Source organism: Carcharhinus amblyrhynchos, chromosome 1 (genome assembly GCF_965287045.1).
Source record: "Carcharhinus amblyrhynchos chromosome 1, sCarAmb.v2.hapA, whole genome shotgun sequence".
In the NCBI taxonomy this organism is placed as follows: Eukaryota; Metazoa; Chordata; class Chondrichthyes; order Carcharhiniformes; family Carcharhinidae; genus Carcharhinus; species Carcharhinus amblyrhynchos.
The window spans coordinates 146,419,527-146,432,293 of record NC_137324.1 but is presented as its reverse complement, the minus strand read 5'-3'; the positions used below and the strand labels follow the sequence as shown (position 1 = coordinate 146,432,293).

At 43.0% G+C, this 12,767-nt stretch overlaps 1 protein-coding gene across 1 annotated transcript in view; it reads right to left on the bottom strand.

Moving 5' to 3' along the window:
* The window catches only part of LOC145341565 (uncharacterized), a 148,932-nt gene that overhangs the window by 109,633 nt on the left and 26,532 nt on the right, over positions 1-12,767 (bottom strand). Inside the window, exons 8-10 of the mRNA XM_080186569.1 lie at positions 9,432-9,743; positions 8,419-8,733; positions 3,605-3,919 (exon numbers count right to left, since the gene is read on the bottom strand). Of these exons, the coding sequence (XP_080042695.1) occupies positions 3,605-3,919; positions 8,419-8,733; positions 9,432-9,743 (942 nt within the window). The remainder of the gene's footprint in view (positions 1-3,604; positions 3,920-8,418; positions 8,734-9,431; positions 9,744-12,767) is intronic.

Sequence of the window (12,767 nt, the reverse complement as noted above, 5' to 3'; positions counted from 1 at the left end):
TGTATATAGATGATCTGGAGGAGGGAACCAAGTGTATGGTGTCGAAATTTGCTGATGACACCAAGATTGGTGGAACAGCAAATTGTGCGGAGGGTGTGGAGAGTCTGCAGAAGGATCTAGATAGGCTGGGTGAATGGGCCAGGAACTGGTAAATGGAATTTAATGTTGGCAAATGTGAGGTTGTCCACTTTGGTAGGAATAATGGAAGGACTATCACTTACGGGGCGAAAAACTGCAGCATGCGACGGTGCAGAGGGACCTCGGGGTCCTTGTGCATGAGTCACAAAAACCCAACCTGCAGGTGCAGCAGGTGGTCAGGAAGGCAAATGGGACGCTGGCCTTCATAGCGAGGGGGATTGAATATAGAAATAGGGAGGTATTGCTGCAGCTGTATAGGGCACTGGTGAGGCCGCAGCTGGAGTACTGTGTGCAGTTTTGGTCGCCGCACTTACGCAAGGATATTTTGACCTTGGAGGGAGTGCAGAGGAGGTTTACTAGGCTGATTCCAGGGTTGAGGGGGTTGAACTATGAGGAGAGGCTGAATAAACTAGGCTTGTACTCGTTAGAGTTTAGAAGAATGAGGGGAGATCTCATTGAGACGTATAAGATGTTGAATGGGGTGGATAGGATAGAGGTGGAGAGGCTCTTCCCGCTCAGAAAGCACAGCCTCAGGATAAAGGGGGGGCTGTTTAGAACGGAGTTGAGGAGGAACTTCTTCACTCAAAGGGTGGTGAATCTCTGGAATTCTCTGCCCGTTGAAGTGGTGGAGGCTGCCTCGCTCAATATTTTTAAGATGCGGGTTGATAGGTTTTTGATAGGCAAGGGGATTAAGGGTTATAGGGAAAGGGTGGGAATGTGGAACTGAGCCACGACAGATCAGCCATGATCTTATTGAATGGTGGGGCAGGCTCAAGGGGCTAGATGGCCTACTCCTGCTCCTATTTCTTATGTTCTTATGTTCTTATGACTAGGATCTGTGGGCACAGCCTCAGAATAAAGGGACAACCCGTTGAACTGAGATGCGGAGGAATTTCATCAGGCAGAGGGTGGTGAATCTGTGGAATTCATTGCCACAAAAGGCTGTGGAGGCCTGGTCATTCAGTATATTTAAGACAGAGGTGGATAGGTTCTTGAATGTCAATGGGGATCAAAGGTTATGGGGAAAAGATGGGACAATGAGGTTGAGAAACTTATCAGTCATGATTGAATGGTGGAACAGACTTGATGGGCTAAATGGCCTAATTCTGATCTTATAGCTTATGGTCCACAATGGATGTTAACCCCTTAAGTACTGGGTTAACCCTGGATAGGCGGTCTAGTCCTCATTGACTTTTAGCTGAGATAATTAGCATTTTATATGTCTCAGCTTGAATTAAATAGCTGCCAATCTTCCAAGTTTTGAGAGATAGGAAAGAGCTACTTATACCCCCAGTGAAATCATTGTCAGTGGGTTTCTGTTTACCCCAGGAGATACGTATTGAACTTCAAATGTTGGGGTACATCCACTTGTAATTCACTTTAAGGCTTTCTAAACGCTGAAGAAATATTGAAGTTGTAAAAGGTCAGGTGACTTTTGACAGCCATTTTAGCTGATGCCTTTTCTGCCTCCTTCACCTGACTTGATTTGTCTTCAGCCCTTTTAATACACGAGTAACTTCCCTCAAGCTCTCTGACTAAATGGCGTGCATCCCTTGCTGTCTCTTGACTTGCTTATGGATTTCCTTGAGGTCTGTGGGATCTGGCTTTGCCAATTTATCTTTCATGGATTGTATAACTAACTCCCTGTAAGGCTTCTGAAACTTTTTCAGTTGTCTGCAACTTTACAGATTCTTGCTGCTGAAATTGTTAAGTTTTCTCAGCCTCTCTTTGCAGTTTTTGAGTTTTGCCAGGGAACACCTTCCAAGTAAAAGTTGGGCTGCTTGCATGGCCAAGCTTGTAACTGCACCCACTGTCACCAGCCTGGTAACAAGTTCACTCTCTTCGTGGATCTCAACCGTAATGTCTGTACCAGTCAGACTTTTAACCATCATTTTGGAATTTGTCCTGCTCCTGAATGGGAAATCTTCAATTCTCCCTGCTAAAAGTGTGTACAAACAACCAGTATTCCAGAAAGTGTTAATCTCCCTTCCCAGTTCTTTGGAACAACTAGCGGCCATTCCCCCTTTATACACAAAATTCTGATAGGTTTTTGTGACTTTGGTCATAGCTTTAGTGACTACAGTTACAGGCTATGCTGGAAGATTCCCATCAGTTTTCTTTGCATGCCAAATATATTCCTTAATATGGCCGCAATTAAAACAGACAGGGTGTGGTTCCGCTACTCTGCCTTCCACAATACTTCTTTCCAAGGTTGGGATTGGTTATCCCATTTTTCTCTTTTACCTTAGGATCTATTCCTTTCCCTCTGTCTCCTTCCGGTCTTTTCCCACAGATATAAACTCTTGACTATTTGCTGTAATTCAGATGTCTGTGAATCAATTCAAAATCTCATGGCAGTTGCCTTTGCTAAGGTAGCTTTTTGTTCCTAAAGGCATATTTTAATATTGTGAGGAAGACAATATCTGAACTCCAGTAACAACACCAATACTTTTATTCCATTGGAAGTACATTCGAGTGTGCACCCATTGATCAAAATCAATCAATTTGACTCTTTCAAATTCCATAAACATTTGCAAGGGTTTTCTATGTGAATTCCCAGATCACCTACAGCTCCTGGCAAGAGTTCAAAGGAACTGCAGAAACATTTGCTTGGGTTCCTGCTGTGAATTTGTTGACAGTTCTTGGCATGAGTTCAGGCTCGTCTTTCTTTCTTTCCTTTCAGAGTTTATGGATTCACCCCTTCTTTCTGGACCTGAAACTCTTGTTCCTTTTCTTCAGTCTGTAATCTCCAGCTCAGTTTTAGCTTTCCCACCTCTCTTTCTGCCAAAGTGAACTTGTCTAGTTTCAATTCAGCTTCTGCTGCCTGTTATAACTCTAGACTGTATACAAAATGCTCACCGAGCATTTTCAAGAGTTCCTGCATTTGTCTTTACTTGGGATCTTAATTACGACCTGCTTAGTAATGGCTATTGTTAGCTCCATGTCCAAAGATGCTAACTCCTACCAATTTTAATCTTTCTGATCAATGAACTCTTGTTATCAAAAGTTGCCATTTTAATATATTGTTTGTTCTTTTACAAAACAAAGCTTGCAGCTTGAGCTCTCAATTTGATTTCCAACAATTTGAACTCGGTTACTTTCCTTCTATTTCCACCTTCTTTGCAGAAACCTGGACTCATATATAGGGACCGCAACTGATAGCACAAGGTGCTGGGCTCACAGCACAGGAGCCTGGCCTCACAGCACAGGGGCCTGGCCTCATGACCCAAGTCACCCAAAGACCTAGACTAACAATCCAAGGTTCTGGACTCATAATACTGGGCTCTGGACACATAATGCTGGGGCCTGAACTCGAGGTGTAACCTGATAACCTAAAAACCTGAACAGTGAATTGAAAGGTTTTTATCACTAATCTGGAGGCTGGCAGTATCACAGAAAGATAGATTTTGAATAACCAGACAAGTTAAAATCAAACACACATAAAGACCGGGTTAAATTTGCTCACCTGAGCAGATTACACCGGCATCCTTCCTGTGTGAACAGTTATTCCTCACCAGTGGGTTAGCCGAGCACTGATCAAGGGCAGTCTCTGTACCATCACACTTCACATTATCCATCCAGATGTCCCCAGTTCCTTCTCCAAAGTAGGCATCCTTTGTTGCTGACAGGACCGTCCCGCAGTTCAACACTCTGCAGACCACACTCGCTGCATTTACATCCCAACCATTGTCACAGATGGTACCCCAGGTAGAGTTAGAATAGATTTCCACTCTACCGGAGCACATATTGGAACCATTCACCAGCCGTACAGGCACTGGACCTGGATTAGAGATGGGAACACGGTTAAACAGATTTGGGATAATCTGCCCCACTTGATGGGGTTGTTTACCTGGACATTTTAGCTTGGATATCAAGTCCCTCCAACTTGGCAACTTAGGCTCCCTACTGTCAATTTCACAATAGCAGTTTACATGATTTAAGTCTTTTCAAGAGTTTGTGGTTTATATTATTGATATTTTAAAGGGTCTGGGGGATTAGTAACACTTTTATTAATTTGTAGTGAAATGCCTTTTTTCTATGTAGCAGAAAGTTATAAGAACATAAGAAATAGGAGCAGGAGTAGGCCATCTAGCCCTTCGAGCCTGCTCCGCCATTCAATAAGATCATGGCTGATCTGAAGTGGATCAGTTCCACTTTCCCGCTTTCTCCCCATAACCCTTAATTCCCTTGTCTGTCAAAAACCTATCTACCCGTGACTTAAATATATTTAGCGAGGTAGCCTCCACCACTTCAACGGGCAGAGAATTCCAGAGATTCACCACCCTTTCAGTGAAGAAATTCCTCCTCAATTCTGACCTAAACTGCACCCCCCTTATCTTGAGGCTGTGTCCTCTAGTCCTGCTATCCTTTCTAAGCCAGAAGAATCTCTCTACCTCTACCCTATCCATCCCTTTCATGATCTTATATGTCTCTATAAGATCCCCCCTCATCCTTCTAAACTCCAACGAGTACAGACCTAGTCTATTTAGTCTCTCTTCATAATCCAACCCCCTCATCTCTGGTATCAACCGAGTGAACCTCCTCTGCACTCCCTCCAAGGCCAATATATCCTTGCGCAAGTGCGGCGACCAAAACTGCACACAGTACTCCAGCTGTGGCCTCACCAGTACCCTGTACAGTTGCAGCAATACCTCCCTACTTTTATATTCTATCCCCCTCGCTATAAAGGCCAGCATTCCATTCGCCTTCTTGATCAGTTGTTGCACCTGTAGACTGGGTTTTTGCGACTCGTTTACAAGGACCCCCAGTCCCTCTGCACCATAGCATGCTGCAGCTTTTCGCCTTTTAAATAATAATCCCTCCTACTATTATTTCTGCCAAAGTGGATAACCTCACATTTGCTAACATTATACTCCATCTGCCAGGTCCTCGCCCACTCGCTCAGCCTATCCAGATCTCTCTGCAGACTTTCCACACCCTCCACACAATTTGCTTTTCCACTCATCTTCGTGTCATCAGCAAATTTCGTCCCCTACACTCAGTCCCCTCCTCCAGATCATCTATATAAATGGTAAGCACTTGAGGCTCCAGCGCCGATCCTTGCGGCACTCCACGAGTCACCAACCTCCAACCAGAATAGCACCCATTGATACCAACTCTCTGCTTCCTATTAGACAGCCAATCCTCTATCCACGCTAACACCTTACCCCCAACTCCGTAAGTTATAAATTAATTACTTTTTTTAAAGCCTTTTTATGCATCCGACTGTCACTGTAGGGTTCACTGGTTCTAGATGGTGTGTAGTGGGGCAATGAGCATGGGAAGTGCCATAGTTTGACAGAGGGGCTATAGGGAAGGTGGAAGAGCAAAAATCTGTATGGGGACATGCGAGTGCATTGTGGTGCAAAGGACAGAGTTTGGTATGGGGAGGCATTAGGTCTTTTGGGGTGGGAGATGTGTGGAAGGTCAAAGCTTGACATTGGGAACTATAGAGGATGTATGGAAGGACGAAGTTTGGCATGAGGGGCACAAGGATCCATAAAGCTGAGTGGGAGGTATAAAGTGGCATTGATGAGGCATGGGAAGTGTTTGGAGAGTAAAGAGGTGTGAGAGGTTAGGGCTGGAATATTTACTATGACTAGGATGCAAAGTCCCTCTGTATCGAGGTGGGCCTTTTAAACAGCTCTGTATTGAGGTGGACCTTTCAAACAGGGCTTCCAAACCTCCGGGTCAAACTTGAAGGAGTACAGGGCACAACTTCAAAACTACTGATGACACTAACTTGGAAACATTGTGAACTGCGAGGAGGACAAACTTCTGAGGGAGGTGGACAAACTGATGGAATAGGCAGATACATGGCATGTGAAATTTAATGCAGAGAAGTGTGACGTTTGGTAGGGAGAATGAAGCAAAACAATATAAAGTAAATGGGGTGCAGGAGCAGAGGGACCAGGTGGTATATATGCACAAATCATTGTAAATGCAGCTTGAGAAAGAGGCTAAGAAAGTGTATGGTATCTGGGACTTATAAATCAAAGCAATGAGAAAAAATAAAGAATTTATGTAAACATTTATGAAACACTGTTTCAGCGTCAGCTAGAGTACTATCATGTTAAATTCTGGGCATCACTCTTTCGGAAGGATGTGAAGGCATTAACAAAAGCTGTAGGAAAAATTTATGAAAATGGCTCCTGGGATGAGGGACATCAGTTACATGGATAGATTGGAGAAGTTGGAGTTTTTTGCCTTTGAGAAGCAAAGATTGAGGGGAAATTTGATAGAGATGCTCAAAATCATGAGGGGTCTAGACAGAATAGATAGAGAAAAGCTATTCCCATTAGCAGAAGGGCCAAGAACTAGAGGACATTGAGTTGGGCGGAATAAACCGAAAGAATCTAAGTTGACATGAAAAAATCCCTTTTTATGCAGTGAATCATTAAGATCTAGACTGCACTCTGAAGAGCATCGTGGAGGCAGATTCAGTCATGATTTTCATAGAATCTTCAAGTGCAGAAGGAAGCCATTTGGCCCATTGAGTCTGCACTGACCACAATCCTACCCAGGCAATATCTCCATAACCCCATGCTTTTACCCTATCTCGTTCCCCCTTGACACTAAGGGGCTACTTAGCATGGAGAGTCCACCTAACCCACACATCTTTGGACTGTGGGAGGAAACGGGAGCACCTAGAGGAAACCCACGAAGAACAAGAGGAGAATGTGCAAACTCCACACAGACAGTGACCCAAGCCGGGAATTGAACCTGGACCCCTCGCGCTGTGAGACTTCAGTGCTAACCACTGTGCAACCATGCACCCAAAAGAGAATTCCCTTTCAAAAGGCCTCCTCTCTACAGCAATTCTTCTTTAATAAGAGGCAGACCATCAGGCTAAAGAGCATTTAGTTCCACTAGTTTGCATGCACTTTTCTCTTAACATAATGATAGTTAAGTTCTTTTCTCTGTTTCTCTCCCTGATTTTCTGCCAATATTGGGATGTTATTAATGTTTTTTATTGTAAAGAAAGAAAATTTGTTCAACATCCATGCCATTTCCTAGTTTTCCATTATGAGTTTGTCAGTCTCATCTTTCAAGAGACCAACATTTACATTATTTACGTAGAAAGGAAGAGACTTGCTACAGAAGCTCTTACTATCTGCTTTCATATTTCTTGCTAGTTTATTACCATCAATTTTCTCTCTTTTTAAATCATCCTTTGCTATTTCTGAAACATTTCTACCTTTTGTCGTACCACTATTCTTCACAACACATATTAGAAGCATCAAATTACTTCCAATTTAACACCATCCTTAATACCTTTAGTTAGCCTTCCTTCTTCCCTATACTTTCTCGATGAAATGCAAAAATTATGAATTATCTCTTTCAATGTCTACCACTATTCATTTACTGTCTTACATCTTAATTTAGTTTCTCAGTCCACTTCAGCCAACTCTGTCTTCATAATAACTCTGATATTAGGAGCTCTGACAGAGGGTCATCGAGGCTCAAAACGTTGGCTCTATTCTCTCCCCACAGATGCTGTCAGACCTGCTGAGATTTTCCAGCATGTTCTATTTTTGTTTTATCCTTTGTAAAATACTTTATTTATGTTTGAGACTTAGGTTTCTCACCCTCAAAATGAAGATGAAATTCAATCACATTATAATCCTTTCCCCAAAGATCCTATACTATGGAATCATTAATTAATCCCGTTAACACGCTATCAGATTTAAAAAGGTCAGTTCTGTTCTGTATACCAAAGGGATTGTTTAAAGAAACTGTCCCAAATGCACTCTATGAACTCATCTTCAAAATTACCTTTATTGATTTGACTTGCCTAATTTATATAAAGATTAAAACTCCCCAAAGCTATTGCAGTACCAAATTACATTTATTTCTTGATTAATACTCTGTTATACTGTAGCTACTGTTGTAGAGGGTGGTGGGATGCTATGAATAGCTTCCATCTGTTACTTATTTTTCTTCCTATTTCTTGTATCCACCCGAATTGATTTGAGTTCAAATTCTTTTGAACCAATACCATTTTTCATTTCTGTGCTAATCTCATCCTTAATGAACAGTTACCCCACCTCCTTTCCATTTCTGACTGCCCTTCCAAAATCAAGGAGCCCCAAATAATCAGTTCCTGCCACCTTTACCTTGCAGCCATATTCTGTAATCTATCACATTATATCTATTTATTTGCATTTGTGACATCAACCCAATCATGCTTTTTCCCTCAAACATGCACTTAAAGAACCTTTAATGTTGTCTTTTTACAATTTCCTCTGCTTTGAACCTATTTGCTGGCACCCCACTCACCTGAACAGATCACAGCAGCATCCTCCCTGTGTGTACAGTTATTCTTTCCCCATGGGTTGGCTGAGCACTGTTTGAGGTCAGTCTCTGTCCCACTACACCTCATATCATGCATCCAGATGTCCCCAGTCCCCTCTCCATAGAAGGCTCCAGTCCCTTTTGATAGGGCCATCCCACAGTTCAACATTCTGCAGACGACAGTTGCTGCATTAACATCCCAGCCATCACCACAGATGGTGCCCCAGCTGGAGTTATGATAGACTTCAACTCTCCCGGAGCACATATTGGAACCGTTCACCAGACGCAAAGGCACCGGACCTGAAATAGAGATAGGTACACTGTTAATCTGTGAATTTATCAACAGGAGTAATGTAAGAACAAGAGGAGTCCATTTGTGCCCACTAGGATCTTCCATCATTCAATTAGATCTGTCATTCAATATCAATTTAGCTGCTTTTGCTCCATATCCAATATTGATCATCTATCTTGACATTAAAAGTTCCAACTGACCTCCAGCACTAACAGGCTTTTTTTCTGATGGCAGGGTTCCTTATTTCTCCTCCACTGTGAGTGGAGAAGTGCTTCCTGACTGGACCTATGAACAGCCTAGTGCTAACTTAAAGACCATAGACCCTGTTCTGGAATCTCGCCCACCAGAGGAAATAGTTTATTTCCATCTAACCTATCAACTCCTTCAATAATTTAAGTAAATGCTGTTCCTCCTTTCAGCTGCCATCACCAGTTTGACCCTGCTGGAGTATTGTGCCTGAAAGGGCAATGAAAGCAGATTCAATAGAATCTTTTAAATGAGGAAATAGATAAAAATTGGCAAGTATAACAACGGTGAAGTGAGAGTGGAACTGACTGGATAGTTGTTCCGCAAGTATGGTGAGCTGAGTCACCTCCTTCTTATGCTGTCTCCACCAGCTGGTTGGGAGTTCTGCAGACTGGAGGAGCCCAGTGCACAGATTCCTGCTTGGGGAACTAATGAAGATTACCAAGGAGACTAGTCTTACCTGAGCAACTGACGCCAGCATCCCGTGCGTGGGAACATGTACTTTTCCCCCAGGGGTTTGCAAGGCACTGGCTTAGGAAAGGTTCAGTTCCACTGCATCGCACACCACTCAACCGCACTTTTCCAATCCCTTGTCCCTTGTAGGCCCCAGTTACCGACAAGGCCTTCCCACAGTCCAGTTGCTTGCAGACAATATCCCCGTCAGTGAGGTCCCATCCATCATTGCAGACTGTCCCCCAGGCAGACTTGTAAAGAATCTCCACCCTCCCGGAGCACATATTTCTCCCATCAGTCAGTCTGATTGGTAAAAGCCCTGTGAATAAGGAAATTCTAGCTGAGAATTGCACACAGAACAGAAAAGGCCTCGTCATTCTTGAGTTTATTGTACATGACTGCATTGGTATCACAGACTTGACAAGATTAAACTAACGGGTAAATGATGCTTCCCTGCCTAGCATTCCTTCGCTTGCCTTGCCAAGACTACCACGGTGGCAGTGTACTTCTTAGAAAGAAACCCCACTTTGTTCTTTCCCTCTACTACTCATTTCAGCATTTCACCTTGATCTACCCTCTTACCTCTTGTTAAAATCCTCATTCTTCACCACCCGCCATCACTGAGATATCTTCACTGCTTTCCTCTGTCTCTGCACTGAGCATTTTCTGTAATTTCAATTTTCATCTCATTCTTCATGTTCTCTTTCATGAGTTCACTGTCTTCCTGTCCTTCCTAAATCCCCCTCTCAATATAAGCTCCCTCACATATATTCATGATCATCCATGCAATCCTGCCATCTCACAAGGCCTCCTAGTCTATGGCCCATAACATCCAGGAGCCCCAGCATCGCATTTGGGGTGGTAATCCAATGATGCACTTGAGAATCTTTCTAAAAAGTTCCCATGTAGAAGTTTACCTGGCCATTGCCCAGAAATGCTAACTTCCTCTGATCTGGGCTGGGAACCATCCGACAAAAGCTATTTAAATCACTATCCAAGGAATAAAAAAACATTTTCTAATGTGAAACATACCTAGAACACAGGTTTGAGACACAAACATTGAAGGTAGCTAGTGTTGTAAAAAGTGGGGGTTGGGCGGGGGAGGCGGTGAGGTGAGCACGCGTGGATTGACCTCTCCAGCACTATGCTGAGGTTTTCTATGATGGAGGTCTTAGGCCAACATGTGAAATCTGATCTGAAAAAGGCTGGCAGGTAAGTGTGTGTTATTTTCTGTGTCAGAACTTTTCCAATGCTAATTGAAAGATTTGGGCTAATATGTAAACTCTGTATTGCTCACCACTGTTCCACGTCCCAACCGTACTATTTACAGTGTCAACCCCGGAAAAAACTTGCCCACTTCACTTATAACTGCACTTTCCTCTTCCAACTGCTTAGCTTTTGGCCTGATGCAACACAATATTTGTGTAGCCACCAAACTGTTCAAGCGAACCTTCACCTCCACCTTTGGTACAATTTAAGCTCATTATAGACAAAGACAGAGGATTTTCAAAATGAGTTTTTGGATTGAAAGAGAGCAGAGTTGAATAGAATAAGACAGGATCTGGCCAAAGTAGGCTGGGAACAGCTACTATGGCGAAATCTACAGCACATCAACAGGGGAACTTTTAAAAAGGAAATTGAAAGGGTACAAGCCCAATATGCTCCCTCTAGGGTGACAGGAAGATATAACAAGCCCAGAGAACCATGGATGACCAGAGATATTCACAATAAGATGAGAAGCAAAAGAAAAAGTTTTGGTAGGTTCAAGACAAGCAAATCAGCAGAGGCATAAGTGAAGTATAGAAAGTGTAGGGTGGAGCTTCAAGAAACAATTAGAAAAGCAAAGAAGGGATATGAGAGAGCTCTAGCTGATAAAAGTGGGAAAAATCCCAAGACCTTCTATAAATATATCAATGGGAAGTGGATAGCCAGGGAAAGGATAGGGCCCATTAGGGACTAAGGGGGGAACCTGTGGGTGGAGCCAGAGAACACTGATAGAGTGTTGAACGAATACTTCACGTCTGTCCTCACCCAACTGAATGAGAATGAAGATATGGAATTCAGGAAGAGAAATTGAGGTTCTTATGCAAATTTACATTGGGAAGGACAAGGTATTGGAGGTATTGGCAGACTTAAAAATGGATATATCTCCAGGTCAAGGTGAATTGTGCCCCAGGCTGCTGTGGGAGGCAAGGGAGAAGATTGCAGGGGTTCTGACCCAAATTTTAAATCCTCTCTGGCCACAGGAAAGTGCCAGAAGACAGGAGAACTGTTAATGTAATTCCTTATTTAAAAAGGGTTGTAGAGATAAGCCAGGTAACTACAGACCAGCAAATCGTACATCAGTGGTAGGGAAACTAATGGAGAAAATTCTGAAGAAGAGCATCTATCTGCACTAAGAGAGGCATGGCTTGATTAAGGATAATCAGTATGGCTTTGTCAGAGGGAGATCACGTCAACAAATCTGATTGAATGTTGTTAGGAGGTGACCAGATCTGTAGATGAGGTTAGTGCAGTTGATGTGGTTTATCTGGGTTTCAGCAAAGCCCTTGACAAGGTCCCACTTGGGAAACTTATAAAGAAGGTAAATGCACATGGAATACAGGGTACTTTGACAAAGTGGATTCAAAATTAGCTAGGATGATAACAGAAGGCTGCTTTACTGACTGGGAGCCAGTATCTGATAGCGTACCTCAGGGATGTGTTTTAGTCCACTATTATTCGTCATCTATATAAACAACATGGATAACTACATGGGGATAGGATTAGTAAATTTGCAGATGGCCCAATGGTTAACAGTGAGGTAGAGTGTCTATGCTACAAGATGATATAGACAGGATGGTCAAATGGACAGATAAGTGACAGATGGAATTTAACCCTGAAAAGTGTGACATGATACACTTTGGAAGGTGTAATTTGACAAGGAAGTATTCAATGAATAGCACAACGCAAGGAAGTTTTGTGGAACAAAAGGATTTTGGTATGTTTGTCCAAAGACCTCTGAAAACGGAAGGGCATGTTGGTAGTATGGTGAAAAAGGCATATGGGAGATTTGCCTTTACCAATTGAGGCAGGGAAGTCATGTTGAAGTTGTATAGAACTTTGGTGAGGCCACAGCTGGAGTACTGTGTGTGATTCTGGTCACCACATTGTAGGAAGGATACAATTGCACTGGAGAGGGTGCAGAAAAGATTCACCAGGATGTTGCCTGGGATGGAACATGTAAGTTCTGAAGAGAGGCTGGATAAACTTTGATCGTTTTCATTGGAGCAGCGAAGACAGAAGGGTGACCTGATCACACTGTACAAGATTATGAGGGACATGACAGAGTGGATAGGGAGCA